The sequence below is a fragment of the Macaca fascicularis genome, chromosome 1, assembly GCF_037993035.2.
Source record: "Macaca fascicularis isolate 582-1 chromosome 1, T2T-MFA8v1.1".
NCBI lineage: Eukaryota > Metazoa > Chordata > Mammalia > Primates > Cercopithecidae > Macaca > Macaca fascicularis.
The window spans coordinates 211123741-211141275 of NC_088375.1; the positions used below are offsets into that span (position 1 = coordinate 211123741).

Here is a 17535-nt window from a genome sequence, read left to right on the forward strand (position 1 = left end):
CAAGCGGGCGGGAAGGTAACAGGCACCGCAAGAGGCCAGTGAATGAGACCGAGGCGAAGGCGCGTGCGCCAGCCCTCCGCATGCGCAGTCGCAAGCCTGGTGATCTCGCGGGAAAGAACCGTTGCGGGCCCGACTTTGCGCGGAGGTAGGAGGGAGGAGTGGAGGCGGGAGTGAAGTCTCGCGAGAAGAGTCGGTTGCCGTAGCAGAGCCCTCTAGCTGTGTGTGTCTGAGGCTCGGCCGCCGGAGCCGAGGACGGTTTGCTGAGCCCGTTAGTGCGCCCGGCCGAGACAAGCCGCCGCCATGTCCCGCTACCTGCGTCCCCCCAACACGTCTCTGTTCGTCAGGAACGTGGCCGACGACACCAGGTAGGTACAAGGCAGGTACCCCGGGCCTAGGCGGGGAGGCCGCAGGCGCCCGGAGAGGACCCTGGTGGTGGTGGCGGCACTGGGCCGGGGGAGGGGACTGAGTGAAGATGGCGGGTCCCGCGCCCGCTTTGGCGCCGAACTAGGCCGCGCTGCCGGCCTCAGCCGCCGCGTGGGAGCGAGGGCGGCGCCTCTGCCCTCGCCGAGCCGCGTGGCGGGGTTTTTCGGTCCCCTCCCCCTCCGCAGTTCGCAGCCCCTTTCTCCTGGCTTCCTCCTCGAGCGCGCAGCCCCCTGCCGCGGCCTTTCCGCGACCCGACGGCAGCCCCCCCCATTGATTTGAAGTTCATTTTTCGAGGTTCACGCCCCCTTGGCCCAGAGATTTTTTTTTTGAGTGAGGTGAAATAACGGGATCGAGGAGAGGAATCTTGCTACTATTTATCTTTATTGTTGTTGCCGTTATTAATATTTGGGGGTTTTAATCAGTTGGAGGTGTTTGGAGAAAGGGAGCGTTGAGATTTGGGGAGTTAGATTTTTCCAGTTAAATGTTGCGAGTAGTTTTTCTTATTTCCTGGAAATTCTGGTCATCCTTTGAAAAGGGAGGTTTGGGAAGCCTCAATCATTAGGACGTTGACAGCTAAATTAGATTAATTCAGACCTACCTTAAATAGGCTTTGTTCTCACCATTCCCTTGTTTCGAGTTACCTTCAGATTATTTTGGAAGAGTTCTTACTACAAGATGAGGCTTCTTATTTCACAAATAATGAATCTACACACAAAAAATAAGTGGTTTGGGTTTTTGGTGTTTTGTGGGGTTTTTTTTTTTTGCTAGCTTTGTGATTTGCTTTTGTCTTAAATTTAAGCAGGAAAGAAAGCAATGGTAATTATGTTAGCGTCTAGAGAAATTTTCCCTTTACGTCATTTTGACATTTAAGGAGTTCGATATTTGTGACTTTTTCAGACCATATTTACCTATTGTTAAGTGTCTAAACCTGTCGCTAAAATTGGGGAGTAAAAATAAGTGCTTGGTATTTTTCAGAGTACTAGAGTCGATTTGATGCTGTAATATAAAGTAAAAAAAAAAAAAAAAAAAAAAACCAATGCTTATATACAACCTGATGCTGCTGTACCTTTTATGAAAAACGAAGGCTGTAGATAAAAATTGTGGTCATTCCCTTGTACCATATGTCTGCTGTTGTCCTGCTAATGTAAACTGCATTTTTATCTTCCAAATTCTTGGATCCGGCCGGGCGCGGTGGCTCAAGCCTGTAATCCCAGCACTTTGGGAGGCCGAGACGGGCGGATCACGAGGTCAGGAGATCGAGTCGAGACCATCCTGGCTAACACGGTGAAACCCCGTCTCTACTAAAATACAAAAAAAAAAATTAGCCGGGCGAGGTGGCGGGCGCCTGTACTCCCAGCTACTCGGGAGGCTGAGGCAGGAGAATGGCATGAACCCGGGAGGCGGGGCTTGCAGTGAGCTGAGATCCGGCCACTGCACTCCAGCCTGGGCGACAGAGCCAGACTCCGTCTCAAAAAAAAAAAAAAAAATTCTTGGATCCTAGCTTTCCTTCATCAGAAAGATATATTGCCTATACATCTTAAGGACTTGGACATAAAAATTTTATGATGTTTTAGGTCTGAAGACTTGCGGCGTGAATTTGGTCGTTATGGTCCTATAGTTGATGTGTATGTTCCACTTGATTTCTACACTCGCCGTCCAAGAGGATTTGCTTATGTTCAATATCCTTTCTTCAGATGGCTGATTAGTGAGGGGTGTTGAAGTTTGAAATTCAAGTTTATGTAAGTGGTAACATCTAAAAAGTAGTTTCTTTTTGTCCTCTAATAAATGTCTGTCTTCAAATTTTTGAAAATTAATTCTGACTCACACATTGCTGTCGTTATTAAAGTTAATCCAAAAATGGTAAAATATTTAAATTCCCATTCATGCTTCTGAAACTCAAGTCGATGATTATATATGTGATTTAAATTTGAATGCACTCTGGTTGCTACTACCTTTAATGTAAGTCCGTTAAAAGTTAATATGTTCTTGTGCTTAGCAGTTAAAATTTGGTATTCTTGTTTGTTAATTTGAATCACTTGATCAAAAACAAATTGTATAACAATGAGGTAAACTTCTTTAATATTGTCCCCTAATTTGCTGTCCTCTGTTGTTACCTCAGAGAATGTAAAGCTGTACAGTTATGGCGACCCCAAAGAGAAAGCATGAAAGAACCTTTAGAGTAGAGTTCAACACTTAAGGCAAGTAGACAAGCCAAAGACCTCTTAAGGATCAGGCTTGAAGAGAAGGGAGAGTTTGGGAAAAGAAAAAATAAAGAAAAGCTGGAAGAAGGACAAGCCTAATGGGAGACAAAGCCTCGCTTTATCTACAAAAGGGGGAAAAGGTTGTTTTTCAAAGTTAAAGATAAAGCCATCTGTCATATTTGGCCAAGCATCTCATGACAAGTCCTTCTGACAAGCACTTAAAGAGTTAAAGGTCAAGATGAAGTTGAATGATGGCCAAGATTAAAGGAGTCATACCTGATGTATCCTACAGAATAACTATTTTTCTTTTTTTTTCTTTTTTTTTTTTTTTTTAATGTTTTGTAAGCAGTTAATTTTCAAAATTATTCTGGTTTGGTCTAGTGACAAAACCTGTAACTTGATTTATGTGGGCCTTTGATGTTGTGATTGTGGTCTTGTATAAATGCACTCTCTTACCAAGTTAAAGTGTAACAGGATGTATATTCTTAAGATTAAATTCAGCATATTTTGGTTTTGGACCAGGTGGTCAGATGCCACAGAGTAGCAGGCAGTGTGCTCTTTGGAGTAGCATGGGGTTCTGGGGTTAAGCCACAGAACCCTGCTTAAAGGAGAGACAGGTGCATGCACTGGGGACTACTTAGAAACAGCTCAGGTGGTCTTGTAGGGTCAGAGCCACTAGAAATTCTGTTTATATATAGATTTTAAAGTGGTCGTTGGGGACACACACAAACCCTTAACTTCTTTATCTTAACCCTGTGAAGACTGCTGGCTCTGCGCTGCTTTAGCACACATGATCAGTTGGCCCTGAATGAGTTGCAGGAGGCCTTCTCCCTGGTATAGGTACCCAACTGGGACCTATGGGAGACTGGTCCCTGACCCAGAGTCAGGTGACCTTCCTCCTTTCAGTGAGATCATCTCCCTGCAACAACGGTTTGGGTTGTGGGCCTCAGACTAGGAAAAATTCTTCCTGCTTAAATTCAGTGGGCCTCAAACTTTTAAGTTAGTGGAGTCCTAGTGAGACTTACAGGGAAAAAGCCAAAAGCTACTCCTGCAGGGCCAGTGATCAAGGACAGTTGTAAGCATTGGTTGCAAAGCTCCATTACAGAGAAGGTAATAGCTATATCTGGCTTAGTAAATAAAGGTAGCGGTGCATTCTGGCTTACAACATAGACCTGATTTTACCTAGTGTTGGGTGGCCCAGGAATCAAGGTCAGTAGTAGTTTGATTCAAGAGTGTGTGGTATTTGAGGCAGAAAAGGCTAGCAATTCAAAGCAATCTAAAGGAGAATGATAATTTTAAAATACTTATTCAGTAAGTCTATGGTCTTAAAATAGTTGAAAAGAAATAAGTAACAGGCTTATCAATTTCATTTTTGAAAAGACCATAAAGTACAAATTTCTCCATGGTTGACATCAGAGTGATACTTGGCTGCCTCTGCTGCTGCTGTCTCTTCTGTCTGACTCCATTTGCAATAGCCTTTTCTTCCTATCCCTGGCTTACCGAGTAAAGCAGAAACTTGCCATCAGCCCAGGATTCTGTTTTTGAAAGTAGCCCCAGAGAGGATGCTCTGCTCTCATTAATAATTTTTATGGCTCTCAATATAAATCCTTTTTATACTTATTATATTCTGTCTCTTGGGGTGTACCCATTAAGTGAACTTATTCCTTCTAATTAGTTTAGAGCCCAGCTGCATTAACCTTGAGGGATGTTCAGTTACAGTATTCAAGGTTCTGAACTCCCCATCAGCCTTTGCCTTTTCATGTTGAAACCCCAGTTATTTAAAACTTGTCCTTCCATTTAATCTGTTCATAATGGCCTCGGGAAGAGAGAGCTGGAAACCTGCAGTCCTTAATTCCTTTCAGAACAAAAAGTGGGAAGTCTAGTAAGGCAGACCTTTTAGTCTCTGTAGTAAAAGAATACCAGTATCGGTCTCGAAAAAGGAGTGTATCACTTCAGGGATTTTTTAAATCACCTCTCTAAATCTGCAGTCTTGTGTTTTCTCTCAAATTTAGGAAATAGAAATGTGCAAACTAGAATAATGATTTTTAGGATAGAATGAAAACCTGTACCTAACCTAGCTCTTTCCAAACCATTTATATCAAACCCTGCCTTGAATGTATACTTGGTCTCTGTTGTAATGATGGTTTTAGGAAAGGAGCTAGGTTTGGACAGAATAGCTATGTAAAGCCAGGAGTTCTCGTAGTAATATTGCTGTCATGACCAGGGAGGACAAGCAGCTTAGCTTCTCAGATCAAAAACAAGTACCAGTAGTTCCTGCTTAAGGCCGGTAAATAATATCTTGAAATTCTCAAGTTGGAAACCAGTCTCAAACCATTTCTTTGCAAGAAGTTGTAAATTTAGGGTCATGGTTAGGGCTTTCCAGTCTAGGAGTCCTTACAGTGATCTGTTTCTTGATAGCATGCTTTTACAGTCTGCATGGATGTAATAACGCTTTTGGTATAGTGATTGTCTTGAATATTGCTTGACTCTGTCTTGATGCCCACAAATGGCTAGCGTGCTTGTCTTCCCATGCAGTGGAAGGAAGACAGTTAAATGAAATAGTAGTAGTAGATATATATGAAAAAGAAAACAGCAAAATAAATTTGAAGTTAATGCTTTCGTCTCTTGTAAGGTAAGGCATATACTGCTTGCTTACACAAGAACTATTGGCATTTTCTTTTTTTCATTTGAAACAAATATGAAAGACAGTAGTTTGGTTTTATTTTAAGAAATTTTTATTTTAGCATACAACATAGAACTGACATTTGTTTTTTTTGTCTTGTAAACTTAATTCTTAAAACTTAGGAAAATTTTTGGATAGGACAACTTGGTGATTCAGCTATAACAGATCTTATTTCAATAATAACTTTACTGCAATATGTATTCATACGTTTTCAAATATGTGCCTTAGGAAAACACAAGTGCTTTTATAGTGTGAAGTGTTAATGGCTGAATCCAACTGAATCACCAACTAGTAAGTGGGGGTCTGGTCGATTTTCTGGAATAATATTGGGAGATTGTGAATTGTTCCAGACATACCAACTGAACTCTCATTCATTATCAAAGTTTGCAAAACTTCCCAAGCCCCTTAACATTTAGCACATTTGAGGATGTTCGTGATGCTGAAGATGCTTTACATAATTTGGACAGAAAGTGGATTTGTGGACGGCAGATTGAAATCCAGTTTGCCCAGGGGGATCGAAAGAGTAAGTACCTTTATGCCTGATATGTATGAAGCATTATTTTTTTAGTGTTTTGATATTTTTTTTTTTTTAAGAATTTAAGCAATTTGTGTATCTGTTCAAAACCCAAAAGGATCTCTTTTTTCTTCTTTTTTTTTTTTTTTTTTTTTTTTTTTTTTTGAGACGGAGTCTTGTTCTGTCGCCCAGGCTGGAGTGCAGTGGCGCGATCTCCGCTCACTGCGAGCTCTGCCACCTCCCGGGTTCACGCCATTCTCCTGCCTCAGCCTACCGAGAAGCTGGGACTACAGGCGCCTGTCACCACGCCTGGCTAGTTTTTTTTGTTTGTTTTTAGTAGAGACGGGGTTTCAGCGTGCTTGCCAGGATGGTCTCAATCTCCTGACCTCGTGATCCGCCCGCCCCGGCCTCCCAAAGCGCTGGGATTACAGGCATGAGCCACCGCGCCCGGCCTTTTTTCTTTTTCCTTTCTTCTTTCTTTTTTTCTGAGACAGAGTCTCGCTCTGTTGCCCAAGCTGGAATGCGTGCAGTGGCATGATCTCGGCTTACTGCAACCGCCACCTCCTGAGTTCAAACGATTCTCATACCTCAACCTCCCGAGTAGCTGGGATTACAGGTGCATGCCACCACATCTGGCTAATTTTTGTATTTTTAGTAGAGACGGAGTTTCACCATGTTGGCCAGGCTGATCTCGAACTCCCCACCTTAGGTGATCCACCCGCCTTGGCCTCCCGAAGTGCTGGGATTGGGATTACAGGCGTGATCCCAAACGGATCGTTTTTAAGAAAATGGAGTATCTTGAATATTTCTTGAATATTTCATCATATTTTCCAGATGTATTACAAAGTTTTGGGGTTAAGTGTAGGTAGGAAGTGGAAATGAGAATGCCTAAAATATATGTGGACTCTTCTGAAAGTTGGTTATGCAGGCTTACCAGATGTTCACTTCATACTTACAAGGCAGGAGTACAGGTTTTAGAGTCAAATAGACCTGTGTTTGAATTCTGGCTTAGCCACTATGTTACCTTGGGCAAGATACTAATTAAGAGATTAAAATAACGGCAGGGTGCAGTGGCTCACACCTGTAATCCCAGCACTTTGGGAGGCCATGGCGGGTGGATCACAAGGTCATGGTGAAACCCCATCTCTACTAAAAATACAAAAAATTAGCCAGGCATGGTGGCGCGCACCTGTAGTCCCAGCTACTCAGGAGGCTGAGGCAGGAGAATTGCTTGAACCCAGCAGGCAGAGGTTGCAGTGAGCCGAGATTGTGCCACTGCACTCCAGACTGGGCAACAGAGCGAGATACTGTCTCAAAAAAAAAAAAAATATATATATATATATAGCTGCTGAGGAGAAGAGGAGCTCTTGAGTAGACATAAAATATTGGTAACTCTAGTTCTTCAGTTGGGTAATAGATTCCTGGTTATGCATTGTGTTATTTATATGTACTTCAATACATAAAGTATCTGAATTGAATGAGATAAGAACTGAAGTGTCTATAGGCATTTAGGAATGCCTTATTCTGCTTAGGGTCTTAGAACTGTAATTATATATTACTGCATTTTGACGCTACACATTGTTCATAGGCCACCTATAAATATTTTGTTAATTGTGTTCTTAATGAATGGAATCTGTGGCAGGATCATTCCAAATCAGCATATGGTTCATTTTTTTCAACCATTTAAAAATGTAAAATGCTTGGGTGTGGTAGCTCACGCCTATATCCCACCACTTTGGGAGGCCTGGGTGGAAGGATTGCCAGAGCCCAGGAGTTTGAGACCAGCCTGGGCAACAAAGTGGGACCCCGTCTCCACAAAAAATAAAATACAAAATTAGCCTGGCGTGGTGGTGCATGCCTGTAATCCCAGCTACTCAGGAGGCGAAGGTTGTGGTGAGCCGAGATTGCACCATTGCACTCTGCCCTGGGAAACAAGAACAAAACTCCGACTCAAAAAAAAAAAAAAAAAGACTCCAGGCCAGGTACAGTGGCTCACATCTGTAATCCCAGCACTTTGGGAGGCCGAGGCATGTGGATTATTTGGGGTCAGAAATTCGAGACCAGCCTGGCCAATATGGTGAAACCCTGTCTCTACTAAAATATAAAAATTAGCCGGGTGTGGTAGTGCGTGCCTGTAATCTCAGCTACTCAGGAGGCTGAGGCAGGAGAATGGTTTCAACTGGTGTGGGGTGGAGGTTGTAGTGAGCTGAGATTGTGCCACTGCACTCTAGCCTGGATGACACAGCGAGACCCTGGTCTCAAGAATAAAAATACGTTAAAAAAAAAAAAAAGACCCACAGTCGCCGGGCGCGGTGGCTCACGCCTGTAATCCCAGTACTTTGGGAAGCCGAGACGGACAGATCACGAGGTCAGGAGATCGAGACCATCCTGGCGAACAAGGTGAAACCCCGTCTCTACTAAAAATACAAAAAAATTAGACGGGCGAGGTGGCAGGCGCCTGTAGTCCCAGCTACTCAGGAGGCTGAGGCAGGAGAATGGCGTGAACCCAGGAGGCAGAGCTTGCAGTGAGCCAAGATCGCGCCACCACACCCCAGCCTAGGCGTCTGAGCAAGACTCCGTCTCAAAAAAAAACAAAAGCCAAAACACATACGCAAATTTTTTTTTTTTTTTTTTTTTTTGAGACAGGGTCTCTGACCCCCAGGCTGGCGTGTAGTGGTGTAATCACAATTCACTGCAGCTGCAAACTCTTACCCCCTTAGCCTCCCAGGTAGCTGGAATACATGTGCAAGCCACTAGGTCTAGCTAATTATTTTTTGTAAAAATGGGATATTGCCATGTTGCTCCAGGCTGGTCTCAAACTCCTGGGCTCAAAGGATCCTCCCACCTCAACCTCCCAAAGTAGTGGGATTACAAGCATGAGGCACCACCCGGTCATACATACTCTGTTTGGGATACAAGAGGGGATGCAGGGATTTTTTTTCCTATTTATTGAGGGCTTTAATACTGTTTTTAATATTTCTAAGTATTTCTGTTCTTTGTATTTCCTAGCACCAAATCAGATGAAAGCCAAGGAAGGGAGGAATGTGTACAGTTCTTCACGCTATGATGATTATGACAGATACAGACGTTCTAGAAGCCGAAGTTATGAAAGGAGGAGATCAAGAAGTCGGTCTTTTGATTACAACTATAGAAGATCGTATAGTCCTAGAAAGTAAGTGTGCTGTGTAGCACAGTGATCTGTTTAAAAAATGTATTTGTTAGCATTTAATTTTTTTTTTACTTTTTTGTATACTTTTAATTATATATATTGACTGTTTCATTGAGACAAAAAATATGGTATCATTTTATTTTAAAAGTTTTATGGTTTGCTTTTAATTAGAAACTTTGCCTCTATGAATAGATATTTGTCACCGCTTTTTCTGATATGCTTTTTAGCAGTAGACCGACTGGAAGACCACGGCGTAGCAGAAGCCATTCCGACAATGATAGGTAAATAACTTTGCTTTGAAAAAGACTCATATATTTTTTAATTTCAGAGTGAACTTTTGCTCTAAAAATAACAAATTTGATTAATATAGAATCTAATTTTTACTCTAATTATATCTCTCCTCTGTTTTGAAAGATTCAAACACCGAAATCGATCTTTTTCAAGATCTAAATCCAATTCAAGATCACGGTCCAAGTCCCAGCCCAAGAAAGAAATGAAGGCTAAATCACGTTCTAGGTCTGCATCTCACACCAAAACTAGAGGCACCTCTAAAACAGATTCCAAAACACATTATAAGTCTGGCTCAAGATATGAAAAGGAATCAAGGAAAAAAGAACCACCTAGATCCAAATCTCAGTCAAGATCACAGTCTAGGTCTAGGTCAAAATCTAGATCAAGGTCTTGGACTAGTCCTAAGTCCAGTGGCCACTGATAGTATAAACCATGGTCATTTTTAGGCATGTATCATTCATTTACTCATAGTTTGGTTTACTTAAATTATCAGGAATACAATGTTGCAATGATGCTTAAAAAAACACTTGTTAGTTTTCCCTGTACCGGGCAATGGTTATAATTAAAATGATATGCTGTTGAGAAGCCACTCTTAAGAGTCCAGTTTGTTTAATGTTATGGGCAGCTACCAATTTGTGGTGTCTCTGTATATTTTTGTAAAGATTCTCATTTTTTATGCTTGAAGTATTTGGTGAAAAGATGTTGGTTGACCATAATTTGCAACATTGTCTCATTAAAAATAAACTTTCATATTCATATTTGGTAGAACTGTTAACCTAGAAATGTAGCTTGCTAATAAGATAGAATGATACAAAAGTGAAGTAGTAGCCACAGTACAACACTGACTGCTCAGACACATTTAGGTTCAGGGTGGACCTTTATGTCTTGTCAAGATGTCTAGGCCTGGCCGGGCGCGGTGGCTCACACCTGTAATCCCAGCACTTTGGGAGGCCGAGGCGGGTGGATCACGAGGGCAGGAGTTTGAGACCAGCCTGATCAACATGGTGAAACCCCGTCTCTACTAAAAATACAAAAATTAGCCGGGCATCGTGGCACATGCCTGTAATCCCAGCTACTCGGGAGGCCGAGGCAAGAGAATCGCTTGAACCCAGGAGGTGGAAGTTGCAGTGAGCCAAAATCACGCCACTGCACTCCAGCCTGGGCAGCAGAGTGAGACTCCGTCTCAAAAACAAAACAAAACAAAAAAGCAAAACCAGATGTCTAGGCCAATGATAATTATTTTTGATGCAGTGTGGATTAGTTCTTTTGTTAACCCCACTGTCTTGGGGAATGATGCCTGCTGGGAAATTGAGTTTTTGACTGAAACATGGAACCTTCACTGCTTTTTTTCTGGTTCCTATGAAGATTTGGAACATAGAAAACACAAAAACTCACCTTGAAATTTGAGCAGGTCGATGATGGCAAAAATAATTTTAAGGAGAAAGGAATATTCTTATGTAGTTATTCTAAAGTTTAAGGAGCGTTATTGACCATAATATTGCTTAGTTTTTTTTACTGCTGTTAGAAACAAGTAAATTGTTTCAAAGTAGGTTTTGTGTGTGTGCATAGTGTAAAAACTGAAATTTTGATGCTTACAGCACTTGGCTCGTGCATTTGTATCAAAATTTGCCTACCTCTTTGTGAGGGAGGCCTGCTTTTCACACCTCAGTTTATTTAATTCGAGGCAAGTTGAAAGACAACACTCACTCTAGGTGATTCTGTGGTGCCATGAAATTTAAGATAATTTGGGAAAAAGGATTAGTCAGTTTTAAGCAAGAGTCACATCTTCTGAGCTTTCGATTATCAGTGTAGTACCTGACTAAAAATGAAGTAATACCCTTAACCATTTATAATTTCTAGTATTTCTCTGAAAGATCGTTTTGGGGACAAAAGTGACTTGACATGTCCAATTTCATTTCAGAATAAAAAGCTAGCATCTTTAAAAATCTCAGATTGCTTGCTTACAGATATAAGTGAGAATTATGGAGAAGCGATTCCTTTTAGAGGATTACTTTTTTCAATTTTGGTTTTAGTAATCTAGGGTTTGCCTGTAAAGAATACAACGATGGATTTTAAATACTGTTTGTGGAATGTGTTTAAAGGATTGATTCTAGAACCTTTGTATATTTGATAGTATTTCTAACTTTCATTTCTTTACTGTTTGCAGTTAATGTTCATGTTCTGCTATGCAATCATTTATATGCACGTTTCTTTAATTTTTTTAGATTTTCCTGGATGTATAGTTTAAACAACAAAAAGTCTATTTAAAACTGTAGCAGTAGTTTGCAGTTCTAGCAAAGAGGAAAGTTGTGGGGTTAAACTTTGTATTTTCTTTCTTATAGAGGCTTCTAAAAAGGTATTTTTATATGTTCTTTTTAACAAATATTGTGTACAACCTTTAAAACATCAATGTTTGGATCAAAACAAGACCCAGCTTATTTTCTGCTTGCTGTAAATTAAGCAAACATGCTATAATAAAAACAAAATGAAGGAAATACGATTAACTGGAATTATTACAGTATTGAATATGATTCTAAAATAACAATGGAAACAGCCCTTTATAGATTTAGGAATATTTTTAATCAGTGTTGCACTAGGCACAACTAACTTTTACTTTGGAAATGATAGAACTTGCCAGAAAGGTACATCTTTTACACAGTAGTTAAAAATTCATTGTGTAATATCAAAGTTGTTTCATGATTGCTCATTGAGCCTCTTGGGTTAACTAACTTAAGAGGTTATTTGGTAGTATGTTAAGATGAAATTTGGACCAGTAATTCTGCTCTCCCTCTTCGTAAACAAGATGCATTGGGACTTAACGTTTATGACATGATTTTAAATCAATTTGAATTGAATGTTGATGAGCAGCTAATATTAAGTGATAACCTCTTTGGGGAAGTAGGTTAGTTAGGTATTTTGTGGTTCAAATTCTATCTACTTGATGACAATTATAGCTAATTTATTAAGTATTCATGATGTGCCAGACACTTGAAAAGGCTATGTATTAACTCATTCTTCACAAAACCCTGTGAGAAAGATACTTTTGTTTTCCCCATATCAAAGATAAGGAAACTGAGGCACAAAGAAAAGACTATAAGGCAGAGCCAGGATTTAAGCCAAGGCCTGGTCCTTAGTTTGGAGGGGGGGGTGGGTGTTGTTTGTTTTACAGACTATAATTTGAGAGAAGTAGATTGAGGAGATAGCTCATTGAAATTGTTGTTCATTTTCTGTATAGAACTTGAAGGCCTAATTTCATTTTTATTTTTACTTGTGTCAACTTATTTTTAGACTTGGACTATTGAGAACCTTGTATGTTCCTAAAGTGACACACCTAACAGCTTCAAAAGGACTATATTACAGTTGAACCCATGGTAGTTTGGATCCTACTGATACTTGATGAGGATCTTTACGTAGTATTTTATGTTAGTTTTGGGTGATGTAGTTGAGTCCCCCACTTACTGAGTGTATGTACTGTGTATGTGGTACTGGGCTCAGTAATAAATAGAATGGTTATATCAATACTCAAATGAGGGCTGACACACTTCACCTCTCCTTTTGCTTAAGATCTCTCTGCATTTTTTTTTTTTTTTTTTTGAAGCCAAGTAAGCAAGAAGAAAAATGAGAGATAATGCTTCAGTGAGAGAGGAAAGGTGCTACATAGAGTATGAGCTGTTAAGTTACATCCCAGGGGAAAGACCTGGGAACTATTGTATTATTCTCTTGAAAATTTGGCCCAGTAAGCTGCTACATCCAGTTCAACTAACAAAATCCTGTATACCACAGAGAAGAATAAAGAAAACCAAACTGACAAACATCCTTCTTTTATTTAAGACCAAACTGCAGCTGGAATACCCAGTACAGTTCTGCTTACTACACTTCAAGAAAGATCTGAAAGCGGAAAAAGAACCAAAGAAGGGCAGTTCAAGCGACCAAAGGGTGGGTGGAAGGTGCTGCAGTATGAATACTGTACGAATATTTTGACTCTGGTCTGAAAAGATAAAAGAATGTTATCGAAAACTACATGGAATAATTGAAGTCCCTTCAAGTTTGAAAGTAAGCATTTTAGGACAAATAAAAGGAAATTCAACTTTGTACTTGTGGAAACTAATCCCTAAATATGAATAGGTTTATATTGATTCATGGGTAACAGGTCCATAATAAATTATTGGAAACTAGGATGTCTGAATATCAAGGAAGACAGCCATAGTCTCTTACAGTGCCTCTGTTGGTCTGTCTCAAACTGAATTGGGTGGGAAAAGGTATGGTCCAGTATAAAAGTTCCATTTTTGCCATTATTGGCAAATCTTGCCTTTGTTTATTTTGGTGCCAGTGTTTTCTGCTTAATGATTTGCTTTGTTGGCATCTGTGTTTATTTACTTGTATACACCACATGCAGTTTACATCTTTCTTTTAAGTACTCTCCTTCCCAGGTAAATTCCAATTATATTTGACATCCAGCTAAGAGGGCCCATCTCTTCTCACCTCTTTCCTAGTCAGTATGTTCAGCAAATATTTATTGAGCCCTTACTATGGGCAAATCATTGTCCTAGATAATTGAGGAGAAAAATAGATTTTTCCCTTTTTCAGTAAATGTCTACTGAGCACAATCTAGTGAATCATTACAGTATGGCCTCATTGCTTTGTTTGAGGTATATTATTCATAACAATATTTTATACCATTCGTATCAATGTAATTATAGAACACAATATACTATCAAAGATAAGTAATTGTGTGGTTATCTGCCATTTAAAAGTATCCAGTATTTGATCACATTATTACAAATAATGAAAAAATGATTTGTTTTAATCTGTAATAAACTGGTTTATTGTGCAGTGACTGTAATATACTAGGGTTATATTAAATTGTTTACTCTGCCTCACCAAACACATACTAGGATATAACCCCCAAGATAAGTATTTAACTTTGCATTAGATATAAAGGAGACTGGGTGCTATAATTAGACTATTTTGAGGCAGACAGCTGTTACCCCAACTGATTTAGTATGTTCTGTAATTGAGAAAATGTTCACCAAATTATACTTTTTAGTGATTTACATGTACATTTTATAGGGGACATGTTCTGTGTATAGCGAATAAATAACTTTTATAGTATCACAAAATGTTTTGGATTCCTTAGTTTCTTATTAGGATATGATGTTTCTTTACCTATACATTGATTCCATCACATTTTGTTTTTGTCATTTTTGCCACATACTTAAAACTTTCCGTATAAAATTGTTAACTAAAAATCTGGAAGTGGAGTCTTAAGCTTTTAATTTATAGCAATTTTGAAAATATAGCAGAGGTATATTTTCAAGGGAGGTATGAAATGGAGGTATTTTTGTTCATATTTTATTTTAGAAATTTTTTTTGAACTTTTCCAAGATCACACAGCAAGCGTCAGATCCTAGGTTACAGCCCATAATTTTTCACTTGTTTCATCATTTGTTACCATGTTTTTTGTTGTTTAATCAAATGGGGGATTGTTTTTATAGCTTTATTTTCCTGGAGATAGTAAAATTGATATAATGGGATCTAGAATTTACTTAGAGCCAAAATGACTAGATTTAATCACAAAAAGTATTTTGTATACTGTTACACACTCATTAACATAGTGGGTTCTTAGGACAGAGATTCTGTGTGTTTTTAAAAGAAAATGTAGAGGTCATAGACTTTTTTGCCCTCTACCTCCCTTCTCCATTTCCTTTTGAAGTTAAGACATTTAAGGGGGAGAGAATTAAGTTGCATATTGAGTTGGGATTTTGTTTTTAAAAAATTTAGGTAAATACTTATGTAACTACAATAACAATAGTTGGTAGTTCTCTAAAGTATTTAATTATGGTAAATCAGAAAAGGCCCTCTTTAATTTTTACATCTGTTGAATGAATTGCTTTAGGATCTCTTCTGTGGTTCTCTTTGTACTGAATGCTGTCAATATTATTGAGCACTTACTGTGCTGAACCATGTGCTTTTCAAATATTCCTATTTAATCCTAAAAACACTCCTGGGAAATGGGTATTATTCCCATTTTACAGATGAGAAAATTGTGCTTTGTAGAATACCCATCATGTGATAGCTTGCTTCCTGCATATGCTATTCATTCCTCACAACCTTACAAGGTAAATGGATAATGTTCCTGGATGAGAGATTAAATGTAATCCAAGATCTCATGGTTGTGTGGCTCAGAGATTCTAAGCATGGCTTTCCAAATCTCATTCTCTTGTAGAGATTTTCCATTGTATTGCATTTTGACCATGTTCCTGTTTACAAAACCTGAGATTATATTCTGAAGTAGCTGTGACTTGAGCAATAGCTCAGGAATAATCTGATGGCATTCTACTAGGAAGGAGGACTAGCAAAGCCTATAGTTAGCCTATCCTAGGCATGAACTATTCTCATTTTAGATTGGATGACTTGATAGGAAGAAGTGAGCAACCTGTTTGCCTTCAGTTATTGGTATCTACAAGACATTCTGCTAGTCACTGTGGAAAAGTTTCCTTCTCTTGGGTTTTTTCCTCTGCCCCTTCCTCTAACAATATTGGTTATCTTTATTATGTTTCTGTGTATTTGTAACAGCTGTTTCACCCTTGTATTGCACAATGGGAATTTTTCTTGGAATAAAAAGTGAGGCATGTAAATTCATTGAGAACTAACCATAGTTTGTAAAGAAGTAAAAGGCCTTTGTATCTAGTTTTTTGCAGATCACATTTCTTTGAATGCTGGAAAGTGAAATAAACTGGTCTAGGAGCCAAAAATAAATCTTGGGTTTTTTTAAGACTTTGCTCTACCTTAGATTTGTAACCACCTGGGTACACTTTTTCCTAATTTGTATAAGAGGTTTTAGAGATGCACTCTGTCCCTCTTGCTTTACAAATTGCCTACGAGAATGCAACCAAAATACTAGAAACTAAAACTTACACAAAACCTTTCAGATTTTTTCCTGTGTTGTAGTTGTTCTAGGGAAGAGGATAGTTTATCAGTATATATTTTAAGCTTAAGGATAGGTTTTGGACCTGATTCCATCATAGTGTAACTGCCATCAAAAAGAAGACAAATTGAAATTAGAGCATTAGGCCGGGCGCGGTGGCTCAAGCCTGTAATCCCAGCACTTTGGGAGGCCGAGACGGGCGGATCACGAGGTCAGGAGATCGAGACCATCCTGGCTAACACGGTGAAACCCCGTCTCTACTAAAAATACAAAATAGCCGGGCGAGGTGGCGGGCGCCTGTAGTCCCAGCTACTCGGGAGGCTGAGGCAGGAGAATGGCATAAACCTGGGAGACGGAGCTTGCAGTGAGCTGAGATCCGGCCACTGTACTCCAGCCTGGGTGACAGAGCGAGACTCCGTCTCAAAAAAAAAAAAAAATTAGAGCATTTACTTAAGGTTCACAATATGGTTGACTTCAGCAGCCTTACATGGTAAGTTCTCTGTACCAGGTATTTTTGGTTCTCACGATTGCATCAATTTGGGAAATTCCTATCACCATTCTGTAGGCTAACCAAACCTTTCCTAAAGTATGAAGTGTCATACAACCGGTTACTGACCTTTTATTCAGGTTACCCTTAAGCTGCTAAAATTTTTATAGGTAATCTTCCACTCCCACTTCCATTTACCCATTTTGCTTGAGTCAAACCAAAAATCTGGTGTATTACTAGATTAATCCACAAAAATCTAGTGTATTCAATATATAGCTTAAAACCTTAACAGACACCTAGGCTGTGATTTGTTCAATACATGAAGTTCAATTCTTTAATCCTTGGCATTGTCTACAGAAATTACCCTGGAGACAAAATGCTGGTTCTGCCTTAACTCCAAATCATTTCCTAGTTTGCGTGAAAAAATACAGCTTTGCCATGGGACTAGTTGTAGAATTTTAAGGATTCTCAAACTAGTTTTAAGATGCTCTATCATTTGGAATCTGTATCAGAAAGGTGTGGTCGTGATGCTTTTCTTCTGAGGGTCCCCTTACGTGTACTTTGATTCGTCAACATACTTTGAAACACAAGGGTTCTTGTCAACTTGATAAATTCATAATTTTTTTTCTATGAACCTAGATCATGGAATTAACTTTGAAAAGCTTTGCGACGTTTTCCATGTGTGGCCTTTTTTTTTTCCTTTTAATTGTTAGCACTACTGGGAGAGAGAAATCTCAAGTAGTTGTTTAATTGCATAGCTGTCAAATCCTAGTATCTTCTGTATCAGTCAGCAAACTAGTTGCCCCTTCTCAAGCCAACAGTCCTGTCACATTTTAGTT

The 17535-nt window shown here is 39.5% G+C and overlaps 1 protein-coding gene across 13 annotated transcripts; it reads left to right on the forward strand.

Moving 5' to 3' along the window:
- Positions 1 to 228: 228 nt before the first annotated feature.
- Positions 229 to 16040, forward strand: SRSF10 (serine and arginine rich splicing factor 10). Of its 13 annotated transcripts, none has more exons than XM_074016979.1 (7): positions 229 to 365; positions 1998 to 2162; positions 2543 to 2905; positions 5734 to 5830; positions 8831 to 8993; positions 9218 to 9271; positions 13113 to 16040. In XM_074016979.1, the coding sequence occupies exons 3-7, from the start codon at positions 2873 to 2875 to the stop codon at positions 13171 to 13173; spliced, it is 408 nt and encodes a 135-aa protein (XP_073873080.1). In that variant the 5' UTR covers positions 229 to 365; positions 1998 to 2162; positions 2543 to 2872; the 3' UTR covers positions 13174 to 16040. The 13 variants fall into 13 exon arrangements, with proteins under 13 accessions (XP_073873080.1, XP_073873068.1, XP_073873055.1 ...); XM_074016967.1 differs by having other exon boundaries at positions 5724 to 5830; positions 9405 to 14401; XM_074016954.1 differs by lacking the exon at positions 13113 to 16040 and adding an exon at positions 9405 to 11767.
- The last annotated feature ends 1495 nt before the right edge of the window (positions 16041 to 17535 follow it).

Bases quoted from the DNA above. Each gene is read 5' to 3' on its own strand.
- SRSF10 (XM_015451370.3), top strand. From the start codon at position 301: ATGTCCCGCTACCTGCGTCCCCCCAACACGTCTCTGTTCGTCAGGAAC. The intron at 366-1,997 runs GTAGGTACAAGG...ATGATGTTTTAG, and splicing joins AACGTGGCCGACGACACCAG to GTCTGAAGACTTGCGGCGTG. The intron at 5,831-8,830 runs GTAAGTACCTTT...TGTATTTCCTAG, and splicing joins TGCCCAGGGGGATCGAAAGA to CACCAAATCAGATGAAAGCC.